Consider the following 14,333-nt stretch of genomic DNA (forward strand, 5'->3'; position numbering starts at 1 on the left):
ATTGAGGATCATCGACAACAATCAAATGATCTAAGTCACTAGCTGCCAATTTAGCTAAAATATCAACACACCGATTTTCTTCTCAAGGAGTATGAAAAAGGGTAACACGACAATCATTTAAATAAGGGTCATGTTAACTTGTGCCCTAAGGGCACATGTTAAGGAACCCAAAAAGAGCAACTTTGCATTGGAAAACATAACATTTTAACTTTTAAGAAGTTGACTGCACGACTTTTAATAGGTATATTTCTATATTGAGTTCCTTAACATGTGCCTTGAGGGCACAAGTTAACATTTGCCTTTAAATAATTTCTCGCCACTTCTATAGTCATGTATAAAGAACATTTTTTGAAGGAATGTATAAAGAACATATCCATAACCAATTGCGATGCATGTGTTAATGAAGAAAATGAAAATACTATTTTGCACAAGTATCATTTAAAGGAAAAATAACTTAATACAAATAGTAAAACAAACATTTACCAACATTACAAAAGAAATTACATCAAGCACACAACCAGCTAGCAAGCAGTGTTCGAGGCAAACAAACTGCATATCCAAATGCTAGCTTTTATTCTAATTATTCATTCTTTCAGTTGATAACAAAGCCTAAATGACTTTGTCCATGGAATTTATTAAACTATGTTGTCCCATTAATTTGCTATAATAGTTGAGTTATTACATGGTTCATAGCAAAATTCAGTAATGTCAAGGCAAGTACACTTCAAAGGTAACGACTCGAAGCACCTGCAAGACTTGCAATCTGAGTGACAAAATGGTTTAACATCATCACAAGTACAATCTGGTGGTAGTGATCTTGTGCAAGTACAATTGTCACAACAAGCTGTACTTTTTGTTGTTGTTGCCAAACCCAAGAAAAGAAGTAACAAAACTACCTTCATCTTCAAATCCATCCCTCTAATTGTCTAAACTCTTTTTATGTATGGTATCTTTTTCTTTCCTTAATTCTGTATGATGATCGATGCTAATAATACCATTGCATTGGCCTATTTATAGATGGATTCAGTTTTATTAAAAAAAGAAAGATTGAAAGATTCATTTGAATGAGGGCGGTCTATAAAAAAATTTGACTCATGCATGACAATGTCTTACTTTTGGTTCTTTTTAATTTTTTTTAAGAATAATATACGTGCCATCATCATTTTTTTATTCATCAATTAGGCTCCTACATGCATATTTTAAATTATGATGGTATTGATTTCACGACAAAATGAGGTACATACATGTAAAGTAGCAAGCATTTAAAAGCATTTGGATAATGAGTATATCTCTAGAAAAATAACATCAAAAATTTTTTAAGAATAAAGAGCAGCCAATCACAATGCACTATTTGCCACAATTCAAAGAGGTGTGGCTGAAAAATAAGAAGTAAACAAATAAATCATGAAATTAAAACTTGCCAGTTGTGTTTTGAAAACTTCTTGATGCTATTTTTCTAGAGAAATAGCATTTTTCTTGGATAATATGATGCTATTAAATTTTTTTAGTTTAATCTTACATGTCAAATTTGAACTCTAAAAATGCGACAAAGTTAACTATTTTAGCCGGATTATATTTAACTCCCCGATAGACTCTGTATTATCATAGTCCTCACTAAAAATCGAAGGATTAAAAAAAAAAAAAAAATCTTGAGATAGATTTTATCTGTGTATCCTACTCAACTCAAGGAGCAACTAGCATGATATATAATTGATACTCTTAAACTTTGCTGATTCACAATAGTCTATTTTGGATAAAGTCATAAACCCAATTGGCCGGGGGCGTCAATTAAAACGGTTTACAACCAAAATTTTGCAATTGTTTAGTTCTGGAGGAGAAAAAAAAAATTAAAAAAACGAGTATAATAGTTGTTTATAAAATTTTTCAAAGTTAAATGTTCAATGTTGTATTATTATTTACATATTTAAACTCATTTGAATTTTTTGTACAAAAAAAAACTCATCTGAATTTTTATTTTTGCTAACCCACTATAATTAGGGTCTTTGACTGCAGTCGACACTTCAAGCATGCCCTTTCAGTCTTCTATGAAAGTAATTATTGAATTGATAGTGGGACATCTATTTTTTACCGGGTTGGATTGCCTCTTAACCGGATGATTTCATAAATGAAACTCAATCTATTTTATTGAACGTCATGTTATCAACTCTTACAACATATGTTGATAATTTAATAAAATCTTCCAACTTCTGGGAAATAAATAACCCAATTGGGTTTTAAAGCCTTTTCATGGAGGCATGATCTTGATGTGGGATGATTATTTACTCAAAAGTTATAAACATTGTTAATGGCAATTTTTTTTCTTGAAATATGTGCAGATATAAATTGTGCGGATGAAAGAGCTTCCGTTTGAGGGGTGAGCATGATGAATTGATTACACTTGACGAGGGGATTGTTGTGTGGCTTGGTTTAATAAATTTAATGGAACAATCTAGTTTCAGGAAATTTTCTCCCTTCGGATGGTGCATATTAGGGAAGGTCAAACTCATTATGGTGGCACGACTTATGTTTAATCAAAAAGGTATGCAAAATGGAACCAAACTGGTTTGCAAATTCGGTTAAGAGTGTAATCGGAAATGGGGAAAACACTTTATTTTGGAGAGCGTTATGGTTTGGGGTCAACCTATATGAGTTCTTCCTAGTTACTCGATAATTTTGTTATGGAACTCAAATGGACACATAGATGTGCTCCAATAAAAACAAAAGTTGTAAAACAGTTGCATAGTATTTGAAACTCAACGATCAAATCTTGTTGGACATGCTCTTAATAAGTGAAGAGTAAAGACGATTATGTTGCTCAAGAGTTTGACTATTTTTGTTGTATAATAGAATGCAAAATATTCTCATACATAGACTAATTAAACGTAATACTTTCAAAGGCAAAATCCGTAAAACAAACACAACTTAATCATACAGTTTGGCAAAATATACAAACTTGCCAATCAGTAATTTTCATTATTCCATTAAATTATTTTTTCATTTCCATACATGCACATGAAGATATGTTATAGGTATAGATAGTTATACTGAAGTTAAGCAGTATTCTTAATGAGCTAGCTCCTCCACCTTCTTGGATTAGTTTTTTTTTTTTTTTTTTTGAGGGAACCTTCTTGGATTAGTTAACTACTAGTACATGGGTCATAGCAAAATTCATCGCTATCAGTGTAAATACACTCTTTAGGAGAAAAAATAGGCAATGTACACTCGCAATCTATGCAAGCTGAGTGACATGTTTCTTTAACATCATAACATCGACATACAGGAGGGAATAATAGTGTGCAACTGCAATGATCACAACATGCTGTGGTTGTTGATTTCACATTGTAATTACTAATTAGTACTAGTAGCATCACCATTGGAGAGCACTTGAGTTATGAAGGATGTTGGATCAAAACGAGCTTCAACAACAGTTGCAATGTCGAAGGTGAAAAGGAAAAGCAAAAAAGATAACCTCATCATCATTGTCTTCTCCATTCTCAATTATACTCTCTCTCACTTGCTCTCTCTTTCTACCAATTATGTGTCTTTCTTTGCCTTGTATTATCAAAGAAACAAAATGAATGAAATGATGGAAATTCTCATTGATTATTGAAGTGTTACATTGGTATTTATACAAGTTCTAGTGAGAGCTTTGTAACTAACTTCAACTAACAAATGAAGAACAAAGTACAAAGACAAAACTGCCCTCTAACTATTGCTTGGGCTGCAAGCTATCTACTTTCTCTTGTTTATTTTCCTCTATGTTTATTATCCCCCCACAAGTTGGAGGTTGGTAAATGTCTAGCAACCCCAACTTGGATAGGAGTAGATGAAATGGTTGAGGAACCAATGATTTGGTGAAAAAATCTGCAACTTGATCTGTAGAAGAAATAGGCAGCAGTTTGAACAAACCAGCTTGCAATTTTTCTCTGACTATATGACAGTCAATCTCAAGATGCTTGGTGCGTTCATGGAAAACATGATTGGCAGCAATGTAGATAGCGCTCTGGTTGTCACAGTAGAGCACAGGTGACTTGATGCATTGAACCTCTAAATCTTTGAGAAGATATGTAAGCCACTGCAGTTCACATGAAGCAGATGCAAGTGCCCTGTATTCAGCCTCTGAAGAAGACCTTGAAACAGTGAGTTGCTTCTTGGTCCTCCATGAAACAAGAGAATGACCAAGGAAGAAACATTGGCCAGATATGGATCTCCTAGTGTCTTTGCATCCAGCCCAGTCAGCATCAGAGTACCCTTTGATCTGCAGGGATGAATTTTTGGGAAAGAATAGACCTTTACCAGGGCAACCCTTCAAGTATCTCAACACTCTCATAGCTGCATGATGATGAGTTTGAGTAGGGTTGCTGAGAAATTGGCTGAGTTGCTGAGTAATATAGGTGATATCTGGTCTGGTTGTATTGAGATACAACAATCTACCAATCAGTCTTCTATAAGCAGGTATATCAGGAAATGGAGGTGCAGAGTCATTGTGTAACTTGATAGAAGGATCAGAAGGAGTAGATAATGGTTTAGAACCAAGTAAACCTGAATCCTCTAATAAGTCAAGACAATACTTTCTTTGACATAAAGAGATGCCAGAAGTAGAATGAGCAACCTCAAGTCCCAAAAAATACTTCAGTTGGCCAATATCTTTGATTTTGAAGGCATCATGAAGAACATTCTTAATCAAAGTAAACTCAGAAAGAGTATTGCCAGCTAAAATAACATCATTAACATATACCAGTAAAACAGTGAAAGAGGAAGTGGTGCTCTTGATGAACATGGAAGCATCAGAAGCTGCTTGTTTGTAACCATTGGATAGAAGAATAGTGGTTAACTTCTCATACCACTTTCTACTAGCCTGTTTGAGACCATACAAAGACTTGGTGAGTTTGCAAACTTGATTGGGATTAGAATGAGGAACACCAGGAGGTATGGTCATGTAAACATCTTCCTGTAACTCTCCATACAGAAAAGCATTGTTTACATCAAGTTGATGTAAATGCTGTCATACCCTAATTTTGGACCTAAAAATACTTGCTCAAAATATTTTTCTATCTCTGATATGTGTCTATTACTCTTGAGAGATTGCCAATTTGATATTGTTTACCCTGATATTTTACTATGCTTTATCTGCATGTTTTACTGTCTTTGTCTTGAAAATATTTTCAATTGTGACTTTGTCTATGTTTTCTTGCATTTTAAACTATCCAAAGGGTCTTTCTTGCATTCCAAGTTATTTGAAATTGTCTCTGATCAATTGCATCTTTCTCTGCATTTTATTTCAATGTTATTTGTAAAAATCATGGAAAAGGGCATTTTAGTCATTTCCTGCATTCAAACTTATTCTAGTCCTTGAATTTTGTTTCTGAGTTTTTTCAATTTGTTTGTATAAGTCCTTGTTTCTATTCCATGTTAAAATCCATTTCAAAGATTGCATCTGAGTCATTTTGGGCCAATTTAGTCCCTGAGGGCATTTTAGTCATTTCCTGTGTTAAAGCTCTTTTAATCCCTAAAAATTGGCTCTGAGTCTTTTTTAATTTGCTCGTATAAACTCTTGCTTTAATTCCCTGTTAAAAACCATTTTAAAATTGCATTTGAGTCATTTTGAGTCATTTTAGTCCCTAGGGGCATTTTGGTCATTTCACACAAAATTTTGACAGAGAGAGGTTACTTTGAAGTACCTTATTTATGTAGTTGGTTCATTTTAGTCCTTTTTGTGTTTTTTTTATTGGTTTCACTTTACGTTTTTTCCATTTTTTTTTACCAATTTTATTCCAATTTTATTATTTGTTTTCATTTTAGTCCCTCAAAGTTCTAAAAATTGCATTCGAGTCCTTTTGGTCTTAAATTTGTTTTTTTTAGTCTTTTTCTTAATTGCAGAATAGTCCCCATTTATGTCAAGTTTATTTTTTAGTCCTTTTTTTTCAATTTGCAGTGTGGTCCTTGTGTTTAAAAATAATTGCAGGTCAGTCCTTCAACTTCCAGAAATTGCACAAAGGCCCTTAAGTCAAAATTAGACCAAGGCCGAGCCAAACAAGTCCCAGTACAGGTGTCAACATATCATTGGTCTCAAGTATACATGGCAGCCTATATAAGGCCATCTCAGCCACCACAACAAAGGATCCCAATCATTCAGTGCCAAATCATCACAAACAGAGTCATACTTTCTCTCTCCATTCAGTTACGATCAAAGCACAGAAATTCCAAGAACACAAAGAACATTCATCAAACCCTAATTTTTTCAGAATCACAAATTGAACCAAATTGAAGTGAATTTCGTGAAGTTCTCAGAGATTCAAAGCTGAATCTTCATCATCGAACCAAAAGCACTGCAATTCCAGTACAAATTTGTCACCAAAGTAACAAATTCATACGATCACAGTGTTCGAAAAAAGAAGAAGAAGAATCGAAGCAAGTTTTGAACCAGTGAAGAAGAAGAAGAGATTAACACCGATTTATTTTCGGTTCAAACTTACCAGAAGAATCTAAAGCGTTCTTGAGGATCTTTTCGTTCGAATCTCCAATTAAAACCAGGTAATCACCAAAAACTTCTTCGTTTTCATCGCAATAGCTCATCGAAGGTTTACAAACACAAATAAACGGTGAATCGAAGCAGATTAACAAGTTCTAAGACTTGTTCTTTCAAAGAACTTTGAAAAAGATTAGAAAATGTTTAAACCGAACCCTAAAATGTAGATCTACGAAGATTCACCGTTTATTTTGTAGAACTGAGTTCATATTCGTAATCAGTATGAAAAAACAAGTGGATTAGGGTTTAGATCCATACAAATCGAAGTTATTTGAAGTGTTGCCGGAATCTGGAATTCACGGCGGTGACGATGAAGATTCCGATGAATCTTCATCTTCCTCAGCCGTTTCTTTCCAGAAACCGGCGAAGGGAAGAACACCGGCGAGGAGAGAAGTGAGAGCTTCTCTCACTAGAACTAGAGAAGAGAGAGAAGTGAAAGAGGAGAATGAATTGGACCGGTCTTTAGGCATTTATATAAGCACCTGAACCAGTCTGGTTCAACCGGTCCATTCCCTTTGCATCTTGGCCGTTGGATCTAGGGTTGATCCATCTGGATCAATCCTACGATCCCTGTTGTTCCCCAATCTGCCTGGATCTTTCTCCTTTGGGCCTGGGCTTCTTTTTTCGTTTTCCTTTGTTTTTTGGCTATGTACACTTGTTCTCTTGCTGATTGAACCCCTGCATGCTTGTTTTTTGCTATAAAATTCCTAAAAAAATTGTTCAATGTTTTCTTGTTAGTTTCAATAATTTTTGATGTGTTTCACATGTTAATCTTGATGGAAAATACATAAAAATAATTTGTTCCTTGTTGATTCAATTTTTTTCCATTTCTTGATAAAAATGGTGTTAAAAAACTTCTAAAATTTTGTGAAGCAACTCTTGTGATTGATGAGGATATTAAAGACTTGGTTCTATGATATTTTAGCATGTTAAAAAAGATAAAAATATGTGTGATTTTGCTTATGATTTTTGGTGCCCTTTGTCAATGTTTGTGAAGTTTTCTTTGCATATTTTGATTCCAATATTTTACCTCATGATGTTTGATACTTGATGAATAAATTTTAAGACATGTTTGTCTTTGATTTAGTGTATTTGGTGCTGTTTGTGATGTATAGCATTAGTTTCTTGTTTTACAAGTCATGCAAATATTTGTGTGTGAAAATAAAGTGTCAAATGTGTCTAAAAGTGTGTCATAACTCTTGGCTTGAATATGTTCCTATAATTCCCACATTGTGGCTGCAATAAAGTCTTTTGAAAAGTGCCATGATGAGAGAATTATAGGTCTTTTGCATATTGAGAAGTTATGGTAGATTTTTTAGTGTATTTTGACACTTTATCCTTGTTGATTTTACCACTTTTGTTTAACACTTTCTTGCCTTATTTCTTTACCCTATTATATCTTGTGCTACTAACCCTTTCATTTCATGTTTCATACATCCCATAAGCATATTTCATTCTTTAGCTTTAGTTTTATTTCTTGCACTTTAATTTTCATACCAAGACCTAGCATGTAAGACTTAGGGATTTTGTAATTTTCTTTATGCCTTTAAATTCTCGCAAGACCATAGCATGTAAACTAGGGCCAATGTAAAGGACAATGGACTCTAATGATGTACACCGACACAAGCACCGACACATGCACACACATCACATGGATACTTTAGATGATTGTTTAGGGAATGTATGTTTTAGATGTATGCTTAGGAATCACGATACTTAGAAAAATTCTCTTTTCCAAAAAACATGAACAACTTCACTCAAATAATTTTCCAAAGAAACCTTGGGATCAAAATCCCATTGAATTTTCCCTTTATTTTCTTAAACAAAAACTTTAATGAAATTTTAATCATAATTAGACTTCATTTTGCAAAATAACTAATTCCACCTCACATTTTCTAAATCTCATGCCCTTGAGGCCTCTCTCTCCTATTCTTCAAAATTCCATTTTCAAAATTAAAATCAACCAACAAAAACAAAACATTTTTTGGAAGAGAACTACATGGAGTTTGATCCCTTAAAAGGGTATGTAGGCAAGAAGTCAAAACTTCTCCAAATCCAATAAAACAAAAAATCCAAACACTTTCTTCTCCCTCCAATTCTTGACTTAGTAAACTCTTAAGTGTAAATATCATTTTTTAAATAGCATTTAAAAATAAAGCGCGCGCGTAGAAAGTAAAGACGGTTCCTATAGGATATTATAGTCATTATGGGTGCCTAACACCTTCCCGTAGCGAAAACAACTCTCGGACCTCGATTCTCAAGGTTTTTTCTTATTTTTCCCTTCCCAAGAAAAAATGAGATATCGAAGGTTAAAAAGGTTCAAACTTAATCAATGTTTGACACCCGAAAAACCAAGATAAAACAAATGCCAATGATTGATAGAAGATAAGGCAATAATGAACCTGACTGTGGTGAGTTTAGCTACAGGGGAGTATGTGTCAAAATAGTCTAATCCCTCAATCTGATTGTATCCTTTGGCAACCAATCTTGCTTTGTATCTCTCTATGGATCCATCAGCATTGTGCTTGATTTTGAAAATCCATCTGCACCCTATAGGTTTGACTGCTGGAGGAAGATCAACTATCTGCCAAGTACCAGTTTGTTCAAGAGCAGTAATTTCATTTTGCATGGCTTGCTTCTAACAATCATGTTTAATGGCCTCAGTGTAGGTTTTAGGTTCAGTGTGAGTGGATATGGACAGAGAAAACAAGGAATGAGAGTTATATAAATGTGCATATGAATGATAATCAGAAATAGGATATTTGCTAGCTAAATGATGTGACTGATTATGAGATGCAGAATGACAAACAAAATCATGTAAATATGCAGGTTTATGTTTGGTTCTTGTGGAGGTTCTAATATGTGGAGGGTTAGGAGGAGTGGTAAGAGGTAAAGGGGCAGAAACAGGTCCATCAACAAAAGAGGTAGGAGGTGAGGAAGAGGTGAAATATTGCCAATTGGAAGAAAATTGAGTGGGAGGTGAAATGTAAGGTAAAATAGACTCATGGAAGATGAGATTTCTAGAAATGAAGATTTCTTTGGTGTTTAAATCATAAAGAACAAACCCTTTATATCCTGACTTGTATCCCAAGAAAACAGATTTTCTAGCTCTAGATTGCAACTTGGTTCTATGAGCTTGAAGGGTGGAAGCGTATCCAAAGACTTTGAAAGAATTAACATCAGGTAAAGTGTTGTAGAGAATTTGATAAGGGGACTGGTTTTTGAGGACAAGAGTAGGAACTCTATTAATGAGAAACACAACATGTAAAACAGCATAAGACCAAAAGAAATTAGGAAGTTTGGATTGGAACAGGAGAGCTCTAGCAACATTCAAAATGTGTTGATGTTTCCTCTCAACTCTACCATTTTGTTGAGGAGTTTAAACACATGACCTTTGATGAATGATGCCATTAGAAGCATAAAAGGAAGGCAAAAGGAATTCAGGTCCATTGTCTGACCTGATGATCTTAGGTAAGACATGAAATTGATTTTTAATGAAGTGAACAAAATTTTGAACATGTGATGGAACTTCAGATTTAGTTTTGAGCAAAATGATCCATAGAAATCTACTATGATCATCAACAATAGTCAGAAAATATCTATGACCATGTATGGAAACCTTAGCAATGGGACCCCAAATATCAAAATGGAGCAATTCAAAATTAGATGAAGCAATAGAGGTACTCAAAGTATAAGGTAATTTCTTTTGCTTAGCAAAATGACAAATGTCACAAGTAGATTTATTATTATTGTGAATAATGGGATACAATTGATGCATCTGAGACAATCTTTGATTGGACAAATGTCCCAATCTAAAGTGCCACAGTGCTGAAGAAGGTATGTGATTATTAGAAGTACAAGAAACTGAATTACAAGATTTCAAGGAAATTTTATTGGAAGGAAACTTAGGAATACTACTAGATAGAGAAGTATCAGGTATTCTCAGTCTATAAAGTCCATCACATAGTTCACCCGAACCAATCATCTTCTGTGATTTCACATCCTGTATGGTGCATACATTGTTCACAAAATGGATTGCATAAGTCATGAGTTGAAGGAGTCTAGAAACAGAAAGTAAACTGACTTTAAAATGAGGAGAATATAAGACATTGGTGATATGAAAAGAAGGAGAAAAGAAGACAGTACCAGCATAATGCACTAAAACAGATTGACCAGTTGGTAAAGTAACATTGAGAGGTTTAATTTTGTAAAATGAATGAAGTAATGATATAGAAGAACAAATGTGTTCATTAGCACCTGAATCTATAAGCCAGTAGGGTGATTTAACATGCAAAGAGCAGGAAAATATAGTGTTTATACCTGCAGAAGCATTGGCAGAAGAGGAAAAAGGTGCGGAAAGAACATGATTGGTGTTGGCTGAAGTAGTAGTAGATGGTGGAGGGGTTAGGGATGATTGTTGGAGCAAGTTAACAAGATGAAGATACTGATCTTGAGTCAAACCAGTTTGAGAGATAGTTGAGGAACCTGCAGCAACACCTTGTGAATCAGGAACAGCCTCTGAATCACATCATGAGTAGAAGGAGTTCCCTTGTTAGCATTAGGGAAACCATGTTTTTGATAGCAGAAATCAACAGTGTGATTAGTCTTATGGCAAAAGGTGCAATATTTGGAGTTATTCTTTGGAGGATAAAACCCAGAAGTAGGTCTGCCACGTCCAAAAGGTTTTCTTGCTTCAGAAGCATTCACCAAAATGCTAGAATCTTCAATAGAAGGAGAAGTAATAATAGTGGAATTATTACTTTCTTCCTGAACAACACGAGAGTATACTTTGTTGATAGAAGGAAGAGGCTCCATGAGCAAAACCTGAGTTTTTACAACTCCAAAATTATCATTCAAACCAGTTAAAAACTGAATGACTTGATCCTCCAAACGAAAATTGCGAGCAGATCTCATAGATTCACAACGACATGGATGAGGACAGGCGCACATAGGCATAGGACGATGTGAATTGAGTTCTTCCCAAAGAGACTTCAACTCAGTGAAGTATTCAAGAACAGATTTGGTACCTTGTTTCAAGTTGTTGATAGCAGTGTGTAAAGAAGAAATTCTGATTCTATCAACCTTAGAGAAACGTTCTTGAAGCTCAATCCACACATCAATAGCATATTCATGGAATACGATAGTCTGAGCAATTTGTGCAGAAACAGAGTTCAAAATCCAAGAGTGGATCAAGTAGTTACAGCGATCCCAAGCACTACGGTTCAAATCATCAATAGGACGAATTGGAATAGATCCATCAATGAAGGAAAACTTGTTCTTCGCACCTAAAGCACGCTTCATAGAACGATGCCAAGCGAGGTAGTTGGAACCATCAAGAAGAGGTGTAACTAACACAGAGCTTGGACTTTCACTAGGATGCACATAATATGGAGAATTCGTGTCTGGTTGAGGAGCAACTGGTGCTTGACGAGGAGGCATGATGTAGAAGAAGCAAGAAATGTGAAATCAGAGAAAACAGAGTATGATTGTAAGAAAACGAAGAAGAACGATCAAAGAGAAAAACGAAGAACGAAGAATCTCAAAGTGAAATTGGGACAAAATCGAGAAGAAACGAAGAAGAATCAAGAAGATTCTGCAAGAGAATCGATGAAAACGGAGAAGATGAAAAGCTTGAGCTTGAGCATCAATGGCGGAAGCTTGTAACTGAATCGTAACAAACTCCTCTCAAGAAGAGAGAGAGTAAATCTGATACCATATTATCAAAGAAACAAAATGAATGAAATGATGGAAATTCTCATTGATTATTGAAGTGTTACATTGGTATTTATACAAGTTCTAGTGAGAGCTTTGTAACTAACTTCAACTAACAAATGAAGAACAAAGTACAAAGACAAAACTGCCCTCTAACTATTGCTTGGGCTGCAAGCTATCTACTTTCTCTTGTTTATTTTCCTCTATGTTTATTACCTTGTGAAGAGGTATGGACTTACATAGGTCTATTTATAATTCTATCTACCTATAAATTGACCAAAAACAATATGCGCCTCTTCATATATATATATATATTTTACGCATGGAGTTTATCATACCTAAAAGAGAGGGGTGCATGTAAAGTAATTGCCTTGTAAATACACATCCTGGTTACTATTATAAGAGAATAGAACACTTTCCAAGTTTATTGAATAACTTGTATATTTGGTACGTAATATAGATCAAATACATCGGTTATTTAATGAATATAAAAAATAGTTTTTTATTTACAATAGTGATCAGAGGGTGTAACTAGATGGAGTTGAAGATAGGGTCGTTTTGTTACTTTTTCTTTTCAATTGGGCACATTCACTGATATTTTGTCTATTATTCTAAAGTTGATAATGTGAAATTTACTCTTATTGAATTTATATCAATTATTTATTTATTTTATTTTATTTTTTTGTTGCAATGAATTTATATCAATTAATTACTTACTTTCCCTACAAGAAAAATGGTAATTCCCAAGGGAAAATTTCTTGTGAAACGCCAAAAACTCATATGAAACACATAATTGTTAGGGTTTTGCAAGGAAGTACGTGGGCTAGCAAAAATAGTGACATGGTTTATATTTTGTTTTTTGAAAGGATAGTGATAGGAATTTCTATATAAGATAATTAAATAGCATGTGATATAATGCTGTTTAAGAGTTCAACTTGTGGTCCTCACTTGTGATGCTAGTAATAATTAGTATGTCCAAAAATCGACAAGCACAACATGCAGCTGTGATAAATGTTACTGGTACAAAATGAAGGACTCGTGTTAATGTCATTGTGCGAATATTCACAACCTGTCACTCAACTTGCAAATTTTGTGTTTGTCTGGCATCACCACTCGTCCTTTTGTGTTTGTCTGGCATCACCACTCGTCCTTTGTCTTTGAGTTGATATCACCAATTTTGCTATGAACCATGTAAGTAGGAATGTAGGATGTTAGGTAAAGTTACTAAATTTAGGCTTTGTTGTTCTGTATACTCCCTCCAACCTACAACACTTCACCCATTTGCAAAATCTAGGTTTTTTTTTTTTTTTTATTCTTAGTTTTTCTTTAATTTTTTTTTAAGAGAAATGTCTTTTAAGAGTTTAAAAAATGAAATTGAACCAAACGGATTCGTAAAACCACTGGATTATAGGAGCTATTAATTTTTTAAATTGTAATTAAATACTATATTACTCATCACTTCTAACTCAACATCTATCATTTTGTATTTATGATAACGATGAATACCCGAATAAATCAGTAAAACAATATTATATCTATTTCATTTATACATTTATCGAAATTTGTGTGAAATTATCAAACATGTCATATACTTCCTCCATAACAATAAACTCTAATACACTGTGTTAAACTCTAATAACAAGTGTTTTTCATAAGATTCAAAGCAAAATTCTTAACATTTATAGAAATTATTCCAATAATTCACTACAAGAATTCATGGTTTTAGCAGCATGTATTTGCATCAGATTTGAGTCCCACGCAAATTTGTTGCGGCAATATATGCATTTACGGCAGAATAAAGGCCACACAAATGCATTTCTGTGAAAAATATAAAATCATTTGCGGTGGAAAATTGGCATTTACGGCGGACTGAGAGTCCCACGAAAATGCCTTTCTAAGTCAGCCAGGCTTTTGCGGCGGACATATAGTCCCACACACAAGCCATTTTATGGTAACTTGCATAATGAATCTTGCGGCGAATCAAGTCCCACGCAAATATTTGACGTGAAATTTGAATTTTGACAATTGTGGCGGATATTGACCGACGCCGAACATAGGCGGAAAAATTTTGAATCTCAAATTTTTCGGCAAA

At 34.2% G+C, this 14,333-nt stretch overlaps 1 protein-coding gene across 1 annotated transcript; it reads right to left on the reverse strand.

The window, feature by feature from the left end:
• Positions 1-2,075: 2,075 nt before the first annotated feature.
• LOC146908668 (seed trypsin/chymotrypsin inhibitor TI5-72-like) lies at positions 2,076-3,514 on the reverse strand. The gene is made up of 3 exons (XM_085724860.1): positions 3,360-3,514; positions 2,642-3,319; positions 2,076-2,502 (listed from the first exon to the last, which is right to left on the reverse strand). Exons 1-2 carry the CDS (start codon positions 3,490-3,492, stop codon positions 3,138-3,140), a joined length of 315 nt encoding a protein of 104 aa, XP_085580986.1. The 5' UTR covers positions 3,493-3,514; the 3' UTR covers positions 2,076-2,502; positions 2,642-3,137.
• Between the last annotated feature and the right edge of the window lie 10,819 nt (positions 3,515-14,333).

The sequence above is a fragment of the Medicago sativa genome, chromosome 7, assembly GCF_051527215.1.
Source record: "Medicago sativa cultivar Bolivia chromosome 7, Bolivia_mono, whole genome shotgun sequence".
Taxonomy (NCBI): domain Eukaryota; kingdom Viridiplantae; phylum Streptophyta; class Magnoliopsida; order Fabales; family Fabaceae; genus Medicago; species Medicago sativa.

Bases quoted from the DNA above. Each gene is read 5' to 3' on its own strand.
- LOC146908668 (XM_085724860.1), bottom strand. From the start codon at position 3,492: ATGGAGAAGACAATGATGATGAGGTTATCTTTTTTGCTTTTCCTTTTC. The intron at 3,320-3,359 runs GTACTAATTAGT...CAACAACCACAG, and splicing joins CTCCAATGGTGATGCTACTA to CATGTTGTGATCATTGCAGT.